Source organism: Argiope bruennichi, chromosome 4 (genome assembly GCF_947563725.1).
Source record: "Argiope bruennichi chromosome 4, qqArgBrue1.1, whole genome shotgun sequence".
NCBI lineage: Eukaryota > Metazoa > Arthropoda > Arachnida > Araneae > Araneidae > Argiope > Argiope bruennichi.
Window position 1 is genome coordinate 34,680,609 of NC_079154.1, and position 15,721 is coordinate 34,696,329.

Below are 15,721 nucleotides of genomic sequence, written 5' to 3' on the forward strand. Positions count from 1 at the left end.
CGATGCATAATTTAAGAAGATTCATTTAAGAATTATATTCTGTTTCATTTCTCACCTCTTGTTTTCTCTTTTTGAGTAGAAACCTATAAATAGTAGAATTGTCAAAATGTTGTTTATATATTTATTTTTCATATTTTATCAATTTTCATACAAACAACTAAAGTTTAAAAAAATAGTAAAAGTATGTTCAATGAAGTTTTTCTTGTATCCTCTAGGTTATCCATTACATTCTCCTGAATCATACATTCCATATTTCCGCAAGCACAATGTTTCCACTATAGTGAGACTTAATAAAAAGATTTATGATGCCAAGCGATTTATAGAAAATGGTTTTGACCATAGAGACTTATTTTTTATTGATGGTAGCACACCGAGTGATACGATCATGAGAGAATTTCTAGAAATTGCTGAAAAAGCAAAAGGTGCCATTGCAGTTCATTGTAAAGGTAATATTTCCTCTTTCATTGTAATTTCAGTTAATTAATTTGTCAATTAATTAATTAAATAGTGTTAGTTAATTAATTTGTCTTTTTAACTGAATATTGTTAATTATTTTTTGTAACAGTTATTAATTTGGTTTCTTTACTATATGCTTAATATTTAGCTACATTAGGAATTGTAGCAATGGTTTATGAGACTTTATTATGTAAACTTCAAGTATATATAAATTGTGTTTAAAGAAACTGGTAACTTCCAAGAGAAGAAGAAAGAGAAAAATCTTATAGTCATAATTTTTTTTAAACATAAATTACATTCAAGACAACAGAGCCTGTGTTTTTAAAGTCTTCTATTGACTATATACATTTTTTTTTGTGTGAAGGTGAATTGTAAATTAAATTTTGGCATTAGTGTTGACTAATGTTGACTAATGACTTGTTTAACTAAGTGACTAGTGATATATTTGCATGAATCCTCTCTTTTTTGTTTTTCTATTACAATGATTATAGGTCTTAAAATAAATGACATTTACAGGTCATTAAATTAAAGATACTTAAAGAAACTAATTCTTTAAACTAAATAGTTGAATAACAGTTAAGCCAGTTTTCATAACAATTGGTATAAGTTTTGACGATTTAGAGAAGTTCATCAATTTGCAAATTTAGTTTGTACACTGTGTATTCCATTATTTTAGCAATCCTGTTTAAGGAATTTCCACTGTTATATAATCTTGTAATCATGGCTACTTAATAAGTTTGTTTCATCATTTATGTTATATTAATAATTTATCCTATCATTTTGTTCTGCCAAACTGTATTTTTATATGTATACTGGTATTTAAATTGGTGACTGTAAAATATCTGATCATCTTGCTAATAAAAGATGATGCATTATTCATTGCTAAATAATATTATGTTTTAACCTTTCTTTTTTTCTTCTTCTTATTTTTGTTCTATGTAGTATGTTATTGTTTTTTAAACTTCACTTTGTATTTTAGAATCATATGCTTTCATATATGATCAGTGCACATTTCTCTTTAATAGCTGGCTTAGGTCGAACAGGAACTTTGATAGCTTGTTACATTATGAAACATTACAGATTTACTGCTGCAGAAGCAATTGCTTGGATTAGAATCTGCAGACCTGGGTCTATTATTGGACACCAACAACTATGGCTGGAACAGTAAGATAATGAAAATTATATTTATTCAAAGATTATTATTTAAAAAATTTTTTATATATGGAATGTTATTTTTTTCTTATTTGGTATGAATAATTTGAATAACCCTATGTGGACTATAGTGAGCAATGGCCATATGAATGCACTTTGTAAGGGTTAATTAGTAAGTTTAAAACTAAGTTCTAAAACATATTCTTTGATCTTTATTTAAATACCATTCAGTAATGTTTTTTATAGAATGAGAATTGAGGTTTATTTTATGATAAAACTTATTAAACTGATTATTTTAAAAGATTATAATATATATATATATATATATATATATATATATATATATATATATATATATTGTATAACTCGTCAATCTTTAATTTAAAAAAAATATTCCCTGTTTTTTGGCATATTATTTGTTTTATTGCTTTTGTCATGAATGATATTATTTTTTTATTTTACTAATATTATTTTTGAAAATTTTATTTTTATTGATAATCAATATTATAAAGGCCCTGGTTCTTTCATTAAGAAAAATGTCTATGTTTGTGTGGTACAAAATAATGTGATTAAATTAATCCTTGTTATGATTAAAAAATCCTTTATTTTACAATATTATACAAAATGTGCAATTTTGAATCAACAAATAAATAAAAAGTTGCTATTAAAAAAACTTGGGATTGATGGAAATTACTTTTTAAAATAGATTATTCAAGTAAAATAATGGCACTTTATTTATTTTTTTTTACTGTGTCTGAATTTATTTTGGTGCACTAAAAGTCATTCTTATAAAGCTTCTGTTTAGTTTTATTATAGTAATTTACACATTTTTTGACGATTTCATTACAAGAATTCTTTGTTTAGTCAAATAAAGGGGAAAAAATGTCCCCATTGAAGTAGCTATGATATTTTTTATAATAATTAAATTAAAAAAACCCTATATTTTACAATGTTAAAAAAATGTTTAATGAAAATTAATGATTTTTCTACTATTTTAAATTGAATAATTGCTATAAACATTTGGTTCACTTTTATCTTACCTTGGATGCATTTATTTTATTTTCATAAATTTTTTTGTATCTGTAATTAAAAGTTTGAATTGATTTTACAAAAAATGAGAGAATAGTTAAAAAAATTTTAATACTTTGCCAATCTGGAATTTAATTAAACTTGGGCTTAGGTGTTATTGATCAGAAACTATGATAATCTAGCTAATATTTCTCTATTCCCAGATTCATTGTATTATTCTATTTGCATGAATGTTTAATTTGCAATTGCCACTATTCTGTATGTAGTGAAAACCATAAAGATAACAAAATCAAAAATATGCAATGAAGAACATGTGACATACTTTTTAATTTTGAAATGTTTTCCTGTGAACTTTTAACTATTGAGATGTTAACTCATGTATTATGTCTTGTAAAATCTATATAATTAATAAATTTTTATAATTAATAAAATCTAATTATTTTCTTACAAAGTTTAAAATGAGATCTTGCACTAACCCCTCCCCCCCTCGGAAAAAAAAAGAATGTTAAATAAATTTTTTTAGTGATCAATATTTAAAATTTTACTTTTTTAGTTCCTTTTTGCTTTGAGAATTGATAGGTCATATATTTCTGATTCCAGTGAAGAGTAATGTTGTGCATTCTTGGAGCATGCAAAATGCTTTGGGATCAATTATATCCCTCCTATTATGATGTAAAATTTTGTAGAACAGAGTGTACAGTTTGGGTGTCTCCTGTTTACAGTTAGGAATAATAAATTTATCTCAAAATGACCCACATGTTACCTTAGAATGGTACATTAGAGTATCTGAATGAAAATGTTTTAAGTTGTTATCATTTAATGCATTTTTCTTAAAATATGTTATCTTATAGGAATATTTGTTATGTGCCAGAATATGATTTAATTGTAAAAAAAAAAAAAAAAAAAAAATACTTGTGTAGCAGTTTAGGTAAGTTGACTTATCAATACATGTTTGATTCAGATTCAGAGATTTCATTAACTTTTTGCTCTTCAGGTATAAAATTTATCTAGTCAGCACAATTATTGCCTGTCATTTCTAAATTTTGCATTTTATTTGTATACTGTAGATATTGTGATGATGAAACCTGTGAATAAGGTATTTTTTTTAATTAGATTTACTGATTATGATTCTTATATTCAAACAAAATAGAGAAAATGTCAATGTTAAAAAGTCTTTTTTTTGTGTGTAGGAAACAGTCTTATTTATGGCTACAAGGGGATATATATCGTTTGAGAAAATCACATTATGGAAATATAAAGAAGAAACCTATAGAAAGCAAACCTAAAGAAGCCAAATCACCTGCCAGATCTAGTCTAGCAATTCCTCGTGAGAGACTTCAAAATAATACTCTTAAATCTCCTGGCAAGAATTGTCTAACTACTCGAAATAGTTTAGAAGCCTTAGACAATGATATTGATGGAATTGAGGTAAAAAAGTTGTTAATTTTTTTATCATTGAAAATATATACGTAATGATATCACTTAATCTAATTTAAATCCTAATTAATTTCCTAATTTTTATCTTAATTTAACCTATATTAACTTCATACTAAAATGTTCTCTTATTTCCTGATCCAATTCCTACTTTTTTATTTAATTTATCCTACTAGCACTCTATAAAACTGCTGTCTCAGTATTTTCTCATGCTCCGATTGAAAGGATAAAAATTCTTAATGTTTGCAACATTTTTTTAAAAATATCTAAATTTCTCTATCCTAAATCTACATGTGTCAAAGAAATCCCTATCAAAATCTCATTATAAATCCACTGAGGGAAAAATTTCTGTTTCTTTTTTACTCTTGTGTCGTGATGTAGACTGACGTATTTCTTACCACTGATTCTTGTACATAAATTATGCATCCTGGGATGGAATAAAGTTAAGTTTTAAAATTGTCTATTGCTTTTCTATTCGACCATGCAACTGCTTAAAAATATGCTTACGTATATATATATATATATATATATATATTAAGGCATAATATGAGGAAATTTTACTGTGTATCAGTTTGTTATATTTTCCATTGGGATTTTTTCAAGTAACCTTTCAAATTTTTATAAAATCATGTTATGCTTTGGTTCAATTTTTCTTTGAATTTGATGGATTCAAAAATATATATACTAAATCTAGTAGAAAATGATATGATATAATATCATTAATTTCGCTTCAAGGAATAAAAATTAATATTTTCCCCCTTTTCATGTATCCATAAGTATTTTACAATTTTTACAAATTTGTTCTTTGAAATATCCAGTAATTAAATTTATATCCAGACTTTTAAGTATAATTTCATTAATGGTATTTTCAGTTTGTTAAAAACAGGCAAATGGGCAAAACATAACTAATTAGGTCTTCTTTTTTTTGCTTGGATTATTATTAAAGCCATTTTTTTTTTACTGCTTTTACATAATTGAAAGTCAATTTTAGTTTTAAGGGAGGGGGAGATTGTTTGTTACATGAAGCTTTTTTGCTTTTAAGATGAATTTAATATACATAGTAGTATTTATTATACATGTATTTTGACTTAAATTCTTATAATTGAATACTTTGTTGTTAAATATTAATTTACTCTATAATTTTTGTTTTAGGATGTGAAAAAAGAGAAACACACAATGAATGGTGATCTTGATAAAGAATTTCACTGTACACAAGGTGATAAGTTGAATCTCATCAAAGCTAATCGAAGACATCCTCGATCCATTACCACTGGAACATTACAGTGAGCTAATAAAATTTTTACAATGTTTACTTCATAAGTTCTAATATTGAAGCTCTTTTGAAAATATTCACTGTAGTTTCAATTGCCTTTTTTCATTCTTATGCTTATTTGTTTTTTTAATTGTATATAAAATATGTTTTTACTTAAAAAATATGATTACAAACTCTTTTGGCTCTTTTTATTAATTGATTTCTGTTTTAGTTTCCACTAAATGCAAATTATAAATGGATTCACTGTTGTTTTATTTATTTATTTATTTGAAAAAATCTTTAAAATCTAATTCTTTGAAAATAATCAACTTGCTTCATAATATCTAACTTTGATATTATTTTTTTTCTGTATAAAATAACTTTAGTATTTATTTAAATTAATCTTTAGAATGGCTAAAAAAATGATAAGTACATAGAAGTATAATATTTTTCTGGTTTACACGCTATGGATATGAAACGTTACCTTAACTTGTAAGTAATGTTTTTTCTGGTAATCAAAATATATAATAAAACTGTGAAAACATTTTTGCTTTGTTATTTAAAGTTGAAATGTTTTATATTGTTATAAGGAAATTGGTTAGCTCATATATAAAAATATGTTAACTGTAATTTCGTTTTTAGTTATGAATTTGTAAGTGAATTGTATTCTTCTAAGTATATAAATTTTTATTTAGAAAACACAAGAAATTTAGTGTTGAATGTTTTAAGAATTATTTTAAACAATCCAACAGATGTTACATAAGAAGATGTAAAGCAATCCTTATGTAACATCCATAAGAATATGTGAAGCCACAGAGAGTAAATGAAATTTTCTTCAGTTTTATTAACTAATAACAGTTTAATAACCTTAAATTGTACATCTGGAATTTTGAAGTTTCTTTTTGACACAAATATGAATTATGACAATTTGAAATAAAAATTCTTGAAATCATTCATCATTTATGATCTACTTTAAATGTTACATTTTTGGTGCTTCAGGTAATACAATAAATAATACCATCTTGGTTCAGATTTGCATTTGTTTTGTAAACAATTCGATTTAAATAGGAAGTGTTTTTTATTAATAACTGTAATCGATTGATGAATCTGTATTCCAGCTTAGAAGAAATGCGTGCTTTGAAGCGAACAACTTCTCAACCTCTCAGGCCTTTACCTCCAAGTGGAGCTGAAATGGCCTCCACGTATCTGTCTCCATCAAAACCTATCAGGGAGTGTTCAAAAGTTTTACAAACACCTAGTCCATTAAATTCACCTTCTCATAGTCGAAAATTAAATCAGAAACAAAATGCTCCTACTGCTGCTAGTAAAAGGTATTTATTACATATAATAATTTTGAAGAAGAATATTTTGTCTATAATTAATTTAATTACTAAGATAATATAGGCTTGTTTTTCTTCTTGTTAGAAGTTATTAATAAAAAAGTTACTAAAAATTACCATTAAATATTATTAGTTATTGTTAGTATTTAAAACAAGTTTCAATAATTTAGTTAAATATACAGGTACAGTAATTTTTCATACATACACTCTAACATACAGATAAATTCTAAGCTCCAAAAAGTAAAAATTATTGGAGCTTAGAATAAAAAAAAAATGTTATACATATTCATGTATTTACATAATTATTTATATCTATAAAATTGTAATATATTTAATGAATTTATTAGTTGCTATAATTTGTTTCAAATAATAGATCAGTTGAAACAAGGGAAGATAATTTTATAATCATCATAAACATTTAAACTTAATTTAATAAATTTTTTTGCTAAAACATGATTATGGTTAAAAATTTTAAAAAAGGACAAAATGTTTAATATTTTTTAAAAAATTTATTTCATGTATATGCAATAAGGTAAATATTCAAGATTTCTAATTAATTCTATGAATATCAGTATTTGTAAGCTTTGATTTATTTTTAAAGGGGGGAAAAATTAAGAGCTTGAGAGCTACATCATTATTCATTTTAGCTGGCTTTCATTTGAATAAAACTGACTACTCAGTTAGGTTAAAAAAATATAGAAAGCAGCCCAGTTTCTTTTTTATAGATTATAAAAAAATTTGAAAATTTATAATGGCAAAATATAAGAAATGAGTTATATTTATTATGAATTTGAATATCTAAATGGAGAAATTATTGGGAAACTAATTTTATAAGTGAGAAATTTTTTAGTATATAAAAATATATGTTTCTAATGAAGTTAACTTACTTTCATATTACTTTCTGCCTGTTTTATTTCATTAATTATTTGTTAAGTCTTGTAGATCAGTGATATTTGAAAAATAGGAAAATAAATATATCTTTATGTGAAAGGTTTAAATATATATATTTTTTATTAATTTCATTTATTTCGTTGTATTTTTCAGCTGATATAATCAATAGAATTTTATCTTTTTTTTTTCATATGAAGTTGCCATTATGCTGTCTTGCATTTATTATTTATGTAAAATATTTTTTGTAATGTTAAATCTCATTTCATTACTTGGAAATATTAATAACCACTGACTATTTATTATAATTGAGAATAAAATGGCTAAAATTCATTTTATTTAATTAGGATTATCAAACATCATATTTTTGTACAACTCAGCAATATATTAAATTTTTTTTTATTTCTTTCATAACTTTTTTATTTACTTGTTTTTAATTATTTATTGTTACTTATAACATTTAAAACATGTGAATGTTTTAAATGCCATTTCAGAATAGGAAAATGATTGAAAAATGTCTCTTCCATAATTTTAAGATCATCAGCAAGCAACTGAAATGAATAACCAACATTAATAGATAGCAGTTTAAATACGAAATTTCTGGCCTTTTCTTGGTTGGATGAATGAAATACTCTAATTAAATTGTTTTGGGTCATTTTGTCCCATTTACAAAATTTATTCTCAGATCTTCATTTTACATAGACATCGAGCATGCTGTATTCTTGAGCCGATTCAACGTCCTCCTGTGATCCGCAAGAAAAGGCATGCACCTTCCAAGCCAACTGTACTTTGGGACCCTAGTAGAAGCTATCTCTCTAGTCTCCAAGCTCCTCTCTATCACCTCAGGCCTCTTATCTTTCCTTCGGAACTGCGTACAAATGCTGTGAAACACAGCTCTGTACTAGATCCTCTCTACTACCCATCTTTTATATCTCGATACCCACCTTCCATTCTGTAAGTAGATTGCTGCTGCTCTAATAGCTCCTTGGCATGCTTGCATGAGCTCCCCTCAATTGATTATTGGCCTAATTATGTGTTAAAATTTCATTTCATTTCCTTCTTTGATGCATGGTAATTTATTAAATAATAATACAGAATCTTTCCCAGATTTAAAAAAGAAATTATTGTAAAAAACTGTTATAATTTGTTCATGGTTTTTTTAAAATATATTATAGAGAAGATTATAAATAAAGATAACTTATGTTAGTAAATTTTAATGTTAGCATCCTTGGTCTTGGTTGTCACTTTTTCATCATGTGTTGTCCAACATTTCGACTGTCATCCTGACTTTGAATGTATCTATGAATGGCACTGGCATTGCAAACATGTTGTCATTTATGTAACTTTAAAAAAAAAATTAGTCAAATAATGTAATTAGTCAATAAATGAGCCATAACTTCATTGATGTCATTTTTTACCATGACTTCACTGACACCATTTTCATAACAATCAACTATAGAATCACTATTTCTGTATTAAATATGCCATCTATTAGATTTAAAAAAAATTAAAAATGCAACTGTTTCATAAGAAATATTTTACCATATTATCTTCAGACATTCTTTCACAATAATTTTTTTTATAATCAAGGAAAGATTTTGTTACCAACCTATATTTTAACTTATAACTGAGTTCTTAGGATCTTGCAGTGGTCAAAAACTGGTGGCTTAACTTGCAATAATTATTATTTTGCTTTTAATTCCCTTAAACATTAGATTTCATATTAATGTTTCCTTTCAGTTGCTTCTAATAATAGAATTAACTTGCTTTAATATTATATTCTTTGCTGCAAGTAAAACTAGGTCTCAAATTTGTGCAGCCAGATCATTGAATACTCTCAAGTTTTTTTTTTTTTTGGTGCACTTAATTCAATATTTGTTCATGGCATTGTGGCAATTTGTGTTCATTTTGTATATCATTATTCTTCCAAGCTTTTTTTTTCTTCTTTTTTTGCAATGGAAAAATGATGTGAAGTAAGTAGCATGAGCAAAATTGATTTGTTGCTTTAACCCACTTTTAAGTTTGTCACATTCAGAGATTCATCAATGTGTTTGGTTATTATATACTTGATATTTGGTTGACAAAGTTTAGAAGCAATATAAAAGAGCTAAAATGCATTAGTCTAATTATGTATTAAGTTGAAAATCAGCAAGTCTTATTAGTAGAAAAATTAAGTTAAATCCAAAATAGTTTAAGCTAAATAAAATATCTATTCATTTTACATGATAACATTTGACAATATATCATATTTAAATATATGAAGTAAACTCTGAAAGACAGTTATATATGATGTATTACTGCATAAAAATATCTAACATGCAATTAATTAAAAGGCACTAAAGATGTTTCTATGTTAGTGTTTATAAATATTTTGTGGATTCTTCTGTGTTATATGCCTATCGGGATGTCATTGTATAGATAATAACTTTCAATAATAATGTTTTGAGTAAGATAAAATTTACATGAAATATATTTTATTCATAGAAAACCTCATACTTTCTTTAATCATATTAATAATTAATTTCAATTAGTTTCCTAATGTAATACCGACTGTAGATTTTTTGGCTGAGATTTTAAAGAACTTTTACTATCCTCTTATTTTTAAACATGTAAGATTTTTGGAAGATTATTTTTTTTATTGTATTATTCTGGAAATTTAATTCCCTCGAAAATGAAGCTTCTAATATAAAAGTTTTATTACCAATAAAAAAAAATTGGTTTAGAATATTTAAAATTATAAAGAGGGAAGAATTTCTTTCATAGTGATTTTTCAAACTTAATTCCAAACAGCTGTAATTTTTTTTTTTTTTTTTTTTTTTATGGAGTTTACAGTATTTTTTATTTATTTATTTTTTTTTTTTTTATTGGCTGTTTTTACTTAGCTGGGAAAAAAATTGTTTTAATGCTTTGTATGTTTGATTCTGATTGTCAATGTGCTAGAGCTTGGCTAGTTTTTGAATAATTAATCAATGTCTTAAGTTGCAGTGTATAGATAATTTTGAAGCTTTTTGGAATGCTCTTGCTTCATATAATTAAAAAATTTATTAATTTCTCAAGTAATTTTTGTTAAAAGAGTGCTTAAATGGTGACAAATATCTGTGTCTCAGGTGGAAATAAAAATTGCTATTTTAATAGAGATTTCTTCTAATTGTGTGTTTCTTGATCTTTAATGGAATCATGATGATCTGTTGGTTGTTGATATTTGGAAAATGTTATTGATTTGAATTTGTGATTTTCCCCATTAAAAGTTGAATTGTCATATATTGTTAACTCATCCTGTTTCATATATTGCTAACTCATCTTGTTGATTAATTCTTTTTCCAATATGAGATTTAAAATATGGTTTTAACTTGGCAAGATAATTTCAAATTTCCTGTTTAGATTTCCACTTTCTATATATTTGCTCAACAATGATTATTCTGTTGAATAGTAAACATTTTTAAAATTATGATTGTTGATGGAATTTTTTGTTAAGATGTTGTAAATCTGTTTTTCTACAAGTTTTTTCTTTTTGAAATTGGTGTCAATATTTACAACTTCAGTATTATGATAACATTGATGTTCCTACAAGATTTATGGATTTTTAAATTTTTACTTAAATTTTGTTTCAAGGATTGCAAATCAATTCGCAATTTTAATTTATATGTTTTTGACCCATACGGTTTAATGTCATAATTGCTTGATGTATATTTTTATCTAAGATAATGAGTTGCAAGTTTAGCGAAATGCTCTTTATCCATTCTAAATTTTGCTGAATGATAGTCAGATTATTTTTTTAAGGGGAAAATATTGCATTAAATTTTGATGTGTTAGTATCTGACACTATAGAATTTCATAATCGTAATTCGTTCTATATTTTATCTTTATGCTATACTGATTCATTATATATTTATAAAAATACATATTTTATGTAATTTTTAAAATTCACCTTTTTTTTTAATGAGGAATTTTATCTTATTTATATTTTTTAATGAGTAATTGTACCATTTTTTAAAAAATTTCTTGCTATTATGTAATATACAGATAAAATAAATTAAAATTTAATATTTTCTTTATATCAGTTGTGGTGTTCAGAAGTTTTAATATTTGATGTATCTTATTTTATATATATAATTAAAGTATATTATCAATTAACTTTTGACTTCTTATTGTCAAAAATAAGTGGAGAATAAATAATAATTATGCTAATGATGTTTTGCATAGACTTATGCATGATTCTACAGTATATTTTCAAATAGAAGACAATTTTGAAAATAATTGAATATTTTTTTTCCAAAATTTAGTTCAAATATATGGTTGACTTTTAAACTGTTATAAAATTTATAAATATTTGAAAATATTTCTTCTATTAAATATGTTTTGTTTTAATTAGAGAAGTTTTGATATGCAAATCTAAAAAGGAGGAATGAAAATCTTCTATACTCTGTAAAGTCAATTATTAAGACTGATTTATGTTCATTTGTTTTAGATTGAAAGAAAAATGTTTAAATACACTTAAGTGTGGAGTGTTTTTTTCAGAAAGTGCCTGTTAGTTTATATTTTGAAAAAGTTAAAAGTGTTAAATAAACAGCTAATTCCTTTTTGTTAGAGAAATTTTATAATTAGTAGCGATATCAAGGAATAAGAATCCTTATAATAATCAATTAATGTCTTGCTGAACAAATTTGAAATTGTTACGTTTTAATAATTAGTTGAATAGTTATAAATTATTTTACTATTGTTTTTATTTTCGTGTTTCATAATTTTAAAGCAAATGATTTTTTTTCCATTTAGCTCATTAAAGAATTCATCTTCACCTTTAAACAAACCATCTATGCCCAGGTGATCAGTGTTCAAGGACTGTAATGAAATTCTTCGACATTTTATATGCTGGCATATTGTCTTTCTGTAACAATGTACAGGTGATTGTTGGATGTTATTTGAGATTTATTTCTGTTTTTAGTATTATTATTATCTGCTTTATGTGCCTTTTAAAAATGTATTCATTTTACATTATATTGATACAGTACGAGTCATTTCGTATGATGTTCTGACATATTTTGTTTTATGTTATTCAGCCTTCCCTTCTAATATAAGAAAGAAGGTAGTAATAATAGCAAAATAAACAAATACATAAGCTCCAGTACTTGATCCTAGAAATTATCTTGCTTGGCATTTGCTATAGATATGAAATTAAGTTTCCCATGATGTTTTTGTCTGTATACAATTTTAAATTCTGTGCAAAATTAAATCAATTTCCGTGTCACTATAATTTTCAATGATTGTTTTATGAAAGTGAAATAAATGTAGTCAGACTTAATAATTAAAGATACTGAAATTTAAAAGTTTATCAATTTTTTTTCTAAATAATAAGTTTATAATATTCAAAATGTATCTTATGAAGCAAACCACATGCATTTATGGTGCTATTTAATTCAGTGCATAACATACTTTTAAGATGTAAGATGCTTTGTCTTTTGATTGTATATTTTAAATAAGTGCTATTTTTATGAATTAACTTTGGATTTTGGTTCGTTATTGTATTCACATAATTGTTAGCTTTAAATGTAGAATTATTTTTCTAAAAAAATAAACCTATATTTTAATTTATCAGTGCAATTGGAAACAATGTTGTAATTAATAATTTGACTAAAATTATTTATATATAAGCCCATGAGAATGTAACAAACAATGTTATCTGAAAAAGAGAAATTTATAAAAATATTAATATACATAGGTTTTTAAAAAAGAAAAAAAATTGAGGAATTCTTGAACATAGTCGATTGTAATCATGTGTACTTCAATCTAGTTTTTGTATTTTAATTAATAAATCATATTAAAAATATTTTTATGTTTTTATTTATAAATCATTTTATTGGAGTGGGGGATAAAATCCCTTGAAACAGAATCAGTTGCTTAGAAACTTCAAAATATGTTATCAAGCATTTAATATCAATCCAATCCAAATTTACTACCCAAAGTTTACATGATATTATGAATTGCGAATTAGTATTCTTGAAATTATATTTCATTTGCAGGGTCTTCGTAGAAACTACAAAAGATATTACTGCATATAAACATATATAATACATATAGTTTGCCCCTTCACATAGTTTTAACAAAAAGCATTTTATTTATGTATGATTTCAGTGTAAATTTGTAAGAATAAATTTGCAATTGTTTTTAGATTGAACAAGATTGTTTTGTCTGTTTGAAGATGCATGTTATCTTTTCAGTATTAATGAAGAGAAAGTATACATTTGATTTTTTTAAATGTAATTGTTGATACTTCATTGAAAGTGTAGTTTTCATAAGAAACGATCAAGTTTAAAAATTTACTAATGATCACCTTTATTTAGTGTTTCTTTAGTTTGCAAATAATTTAGATTTTAGAAGAATTTGTTTTAAAACTATACTACATTTCCAAACTTAACGTTTTTTTTTGTGTGTGTGCAATGTCATGCGTCTAATTTAGTTTTGTACAGGAATCCTTTGATTAATTTAATAAACATAAGAAAAAAGATTTAACTAATTATATTTCTTATTAAATAGATAGTTAATTTTTCTAATAGCTGATATAATGTTAAATAAAAATTTTATTTTTCTTCTTTGAAGTTAAATTTGCCTCTCTATAATTGGATTTACCTTCTTGTTTTTTATTTAAGAACATGTATAACTTTTTGAACTGTGCTATTTAAATTTCATATAAGAACTTTACAGCCACAAGTTTTTATGCTTTAGTCTAAACTATATATATTAGGAACACCTATATAACTTTTAAGTTAAATTTATTTTTATAATTTTACATATATGACCTTGGTACTGAGTGATATATCAGGTGTCTACATGTTTGAAGATTATGTATGTGATGATTCTATGTCTGTGCTTTAATTGCATGAACAAAATGGAGCTTTTGATGTTACATTTTAGAGAAGTCTAATTATGTTGCATGTGTTTGCTTTTAGTAAAGGTATTGTTAGATTGAATGGCAGATTTTTGACTTGGCAGCCTCAGCAGTTGCTTGTGGATGCTAAATTGAGGAGGGCCATAGGCAGCTTGATTAAAAATATATTAACCTGATTATATATTAAAAATTTCTATTTGCTTAGTTAACCTTCTTATAGCTAGTACAAATAGTCAAAACATCATCTGTGTGAACAAATATTATGCCTCATAGTCAAGAATAAAAAAAATCACTATTATTTTGTTAACAATAATGTTAAACTAAATTGTATACTGCCTAAGGCCATCGAATATCTATATCTGCCACTGGTTAGAATTAATAGTTGTATTTTAATTGTAAATGAATATACTTCGGTGCTGTAAAGCATTTCCATGAAGTGCTATTATAGACATTCTCAATTTTGTACTTTTCTGTATGTGTCTTTTAAATTCAGATTTAATATTAGTCTTGTAGAGGCTACAGTTGATTCCTAATTATCAATTTGTATCGAAAAATCATGAATGAGTGGCTTCCATATATGTTAGACAATCATTTGTATTTCTGATACTTTTCATGTTATGCATGGAAATTTCGAAATTCTTAACAATTATTGATTGATATTTTTTTATTGAATCACTGATATTTCAGAAATGATAAGTATACAACACCCAAAATTTCATAGCCATAAAAGGAAGAAATTTCGGAAAGATTTCATGTGATATTTTTTTGTTAATAATTTGTCTTCTGTTTATGTGAAATATTAAAAGAAATTTCTTAAGTTCTTTAATACTATTTCAGGAAGGAAGTAATGAATTATCTCATCCGTTGTTAAGTATCATTCTAATACAAATGAATGCTATAATTCTGTTATTGTTTTCTGGTAAAATGGTTAATGCTGTTAACAAATGTTTTATTATATGGTTACATTTGGAATGGAATTTTAATGCATATTTTCATTAAATAGATTTATTTGATTAACTGCCTTTCATAATTGTGTATAATTACTTATTAATTTTCAAAGCATTTATAAATTAAAGAATGCATTGTTTTATTATTATGGTTGTTTGATTATTTGTCTCATAATTTCATTTTTGACATGGCTTTAGAATAAGAATTTATCAATTAGTGAATCTAAAGATGTATATTGCATATACAGGATAATTAAATTAGGAAGTAATAATACATACGAAAAAATCATCATAAAATATATGCTTGGAACTCATCTGTGGATAATTAGATGGCACTTTC

The 15,721-nt window shown here is 24.8% G+C and overlaps 1 protein-coding gene across 2 annotated transcripts in view; it reads left to right on the plus strand.

Moving 5' to 3' along the window:
* LOC129965878 (dual specificity protein phosphatase CDC14C-like) overlaps positions 1-15,450 on the plus strand; it is a 207,311-nt gene extending 191,861 nt beyond the window's left edge. The window contains exons 9-15 of one of the 2 annotated variants that reach the window (XM_056080128.1): positions 216-446; positions 1,482-1,620; positions 3,828-4,065; positions 5,224-5,354; positions 6,442-6,654; positions 8,254-8,505; positions 12,325-15,450. In XM_056080128.1, the coding sequence (XP_055936103.1) occupies positions 216-446; positions 1,482-1,620; positions 3,828-4,065; positions 5,224-5,354; positions 6,442-6,654; positions 8,254-8,505; positions 12,325-12,376 (1,256 nt within the window). In that variant the 3' untranslated portion in view covers positions 12,377-15,450. The remainder of the gene's footprint in view (positions 1-215; positions 447-1,481; positions 1,621-3,827; positions 4,066-5,223; positions 5,355-6,441; positions 6,655-8,253; positions 8,506-12,324) is intronic. The other variant, XM_056080130.1, reaches the window with a different exon arrangement.
* The last annotated feature ends 271 nt before the right edge of the window (positions 15,451-15,721 follow it).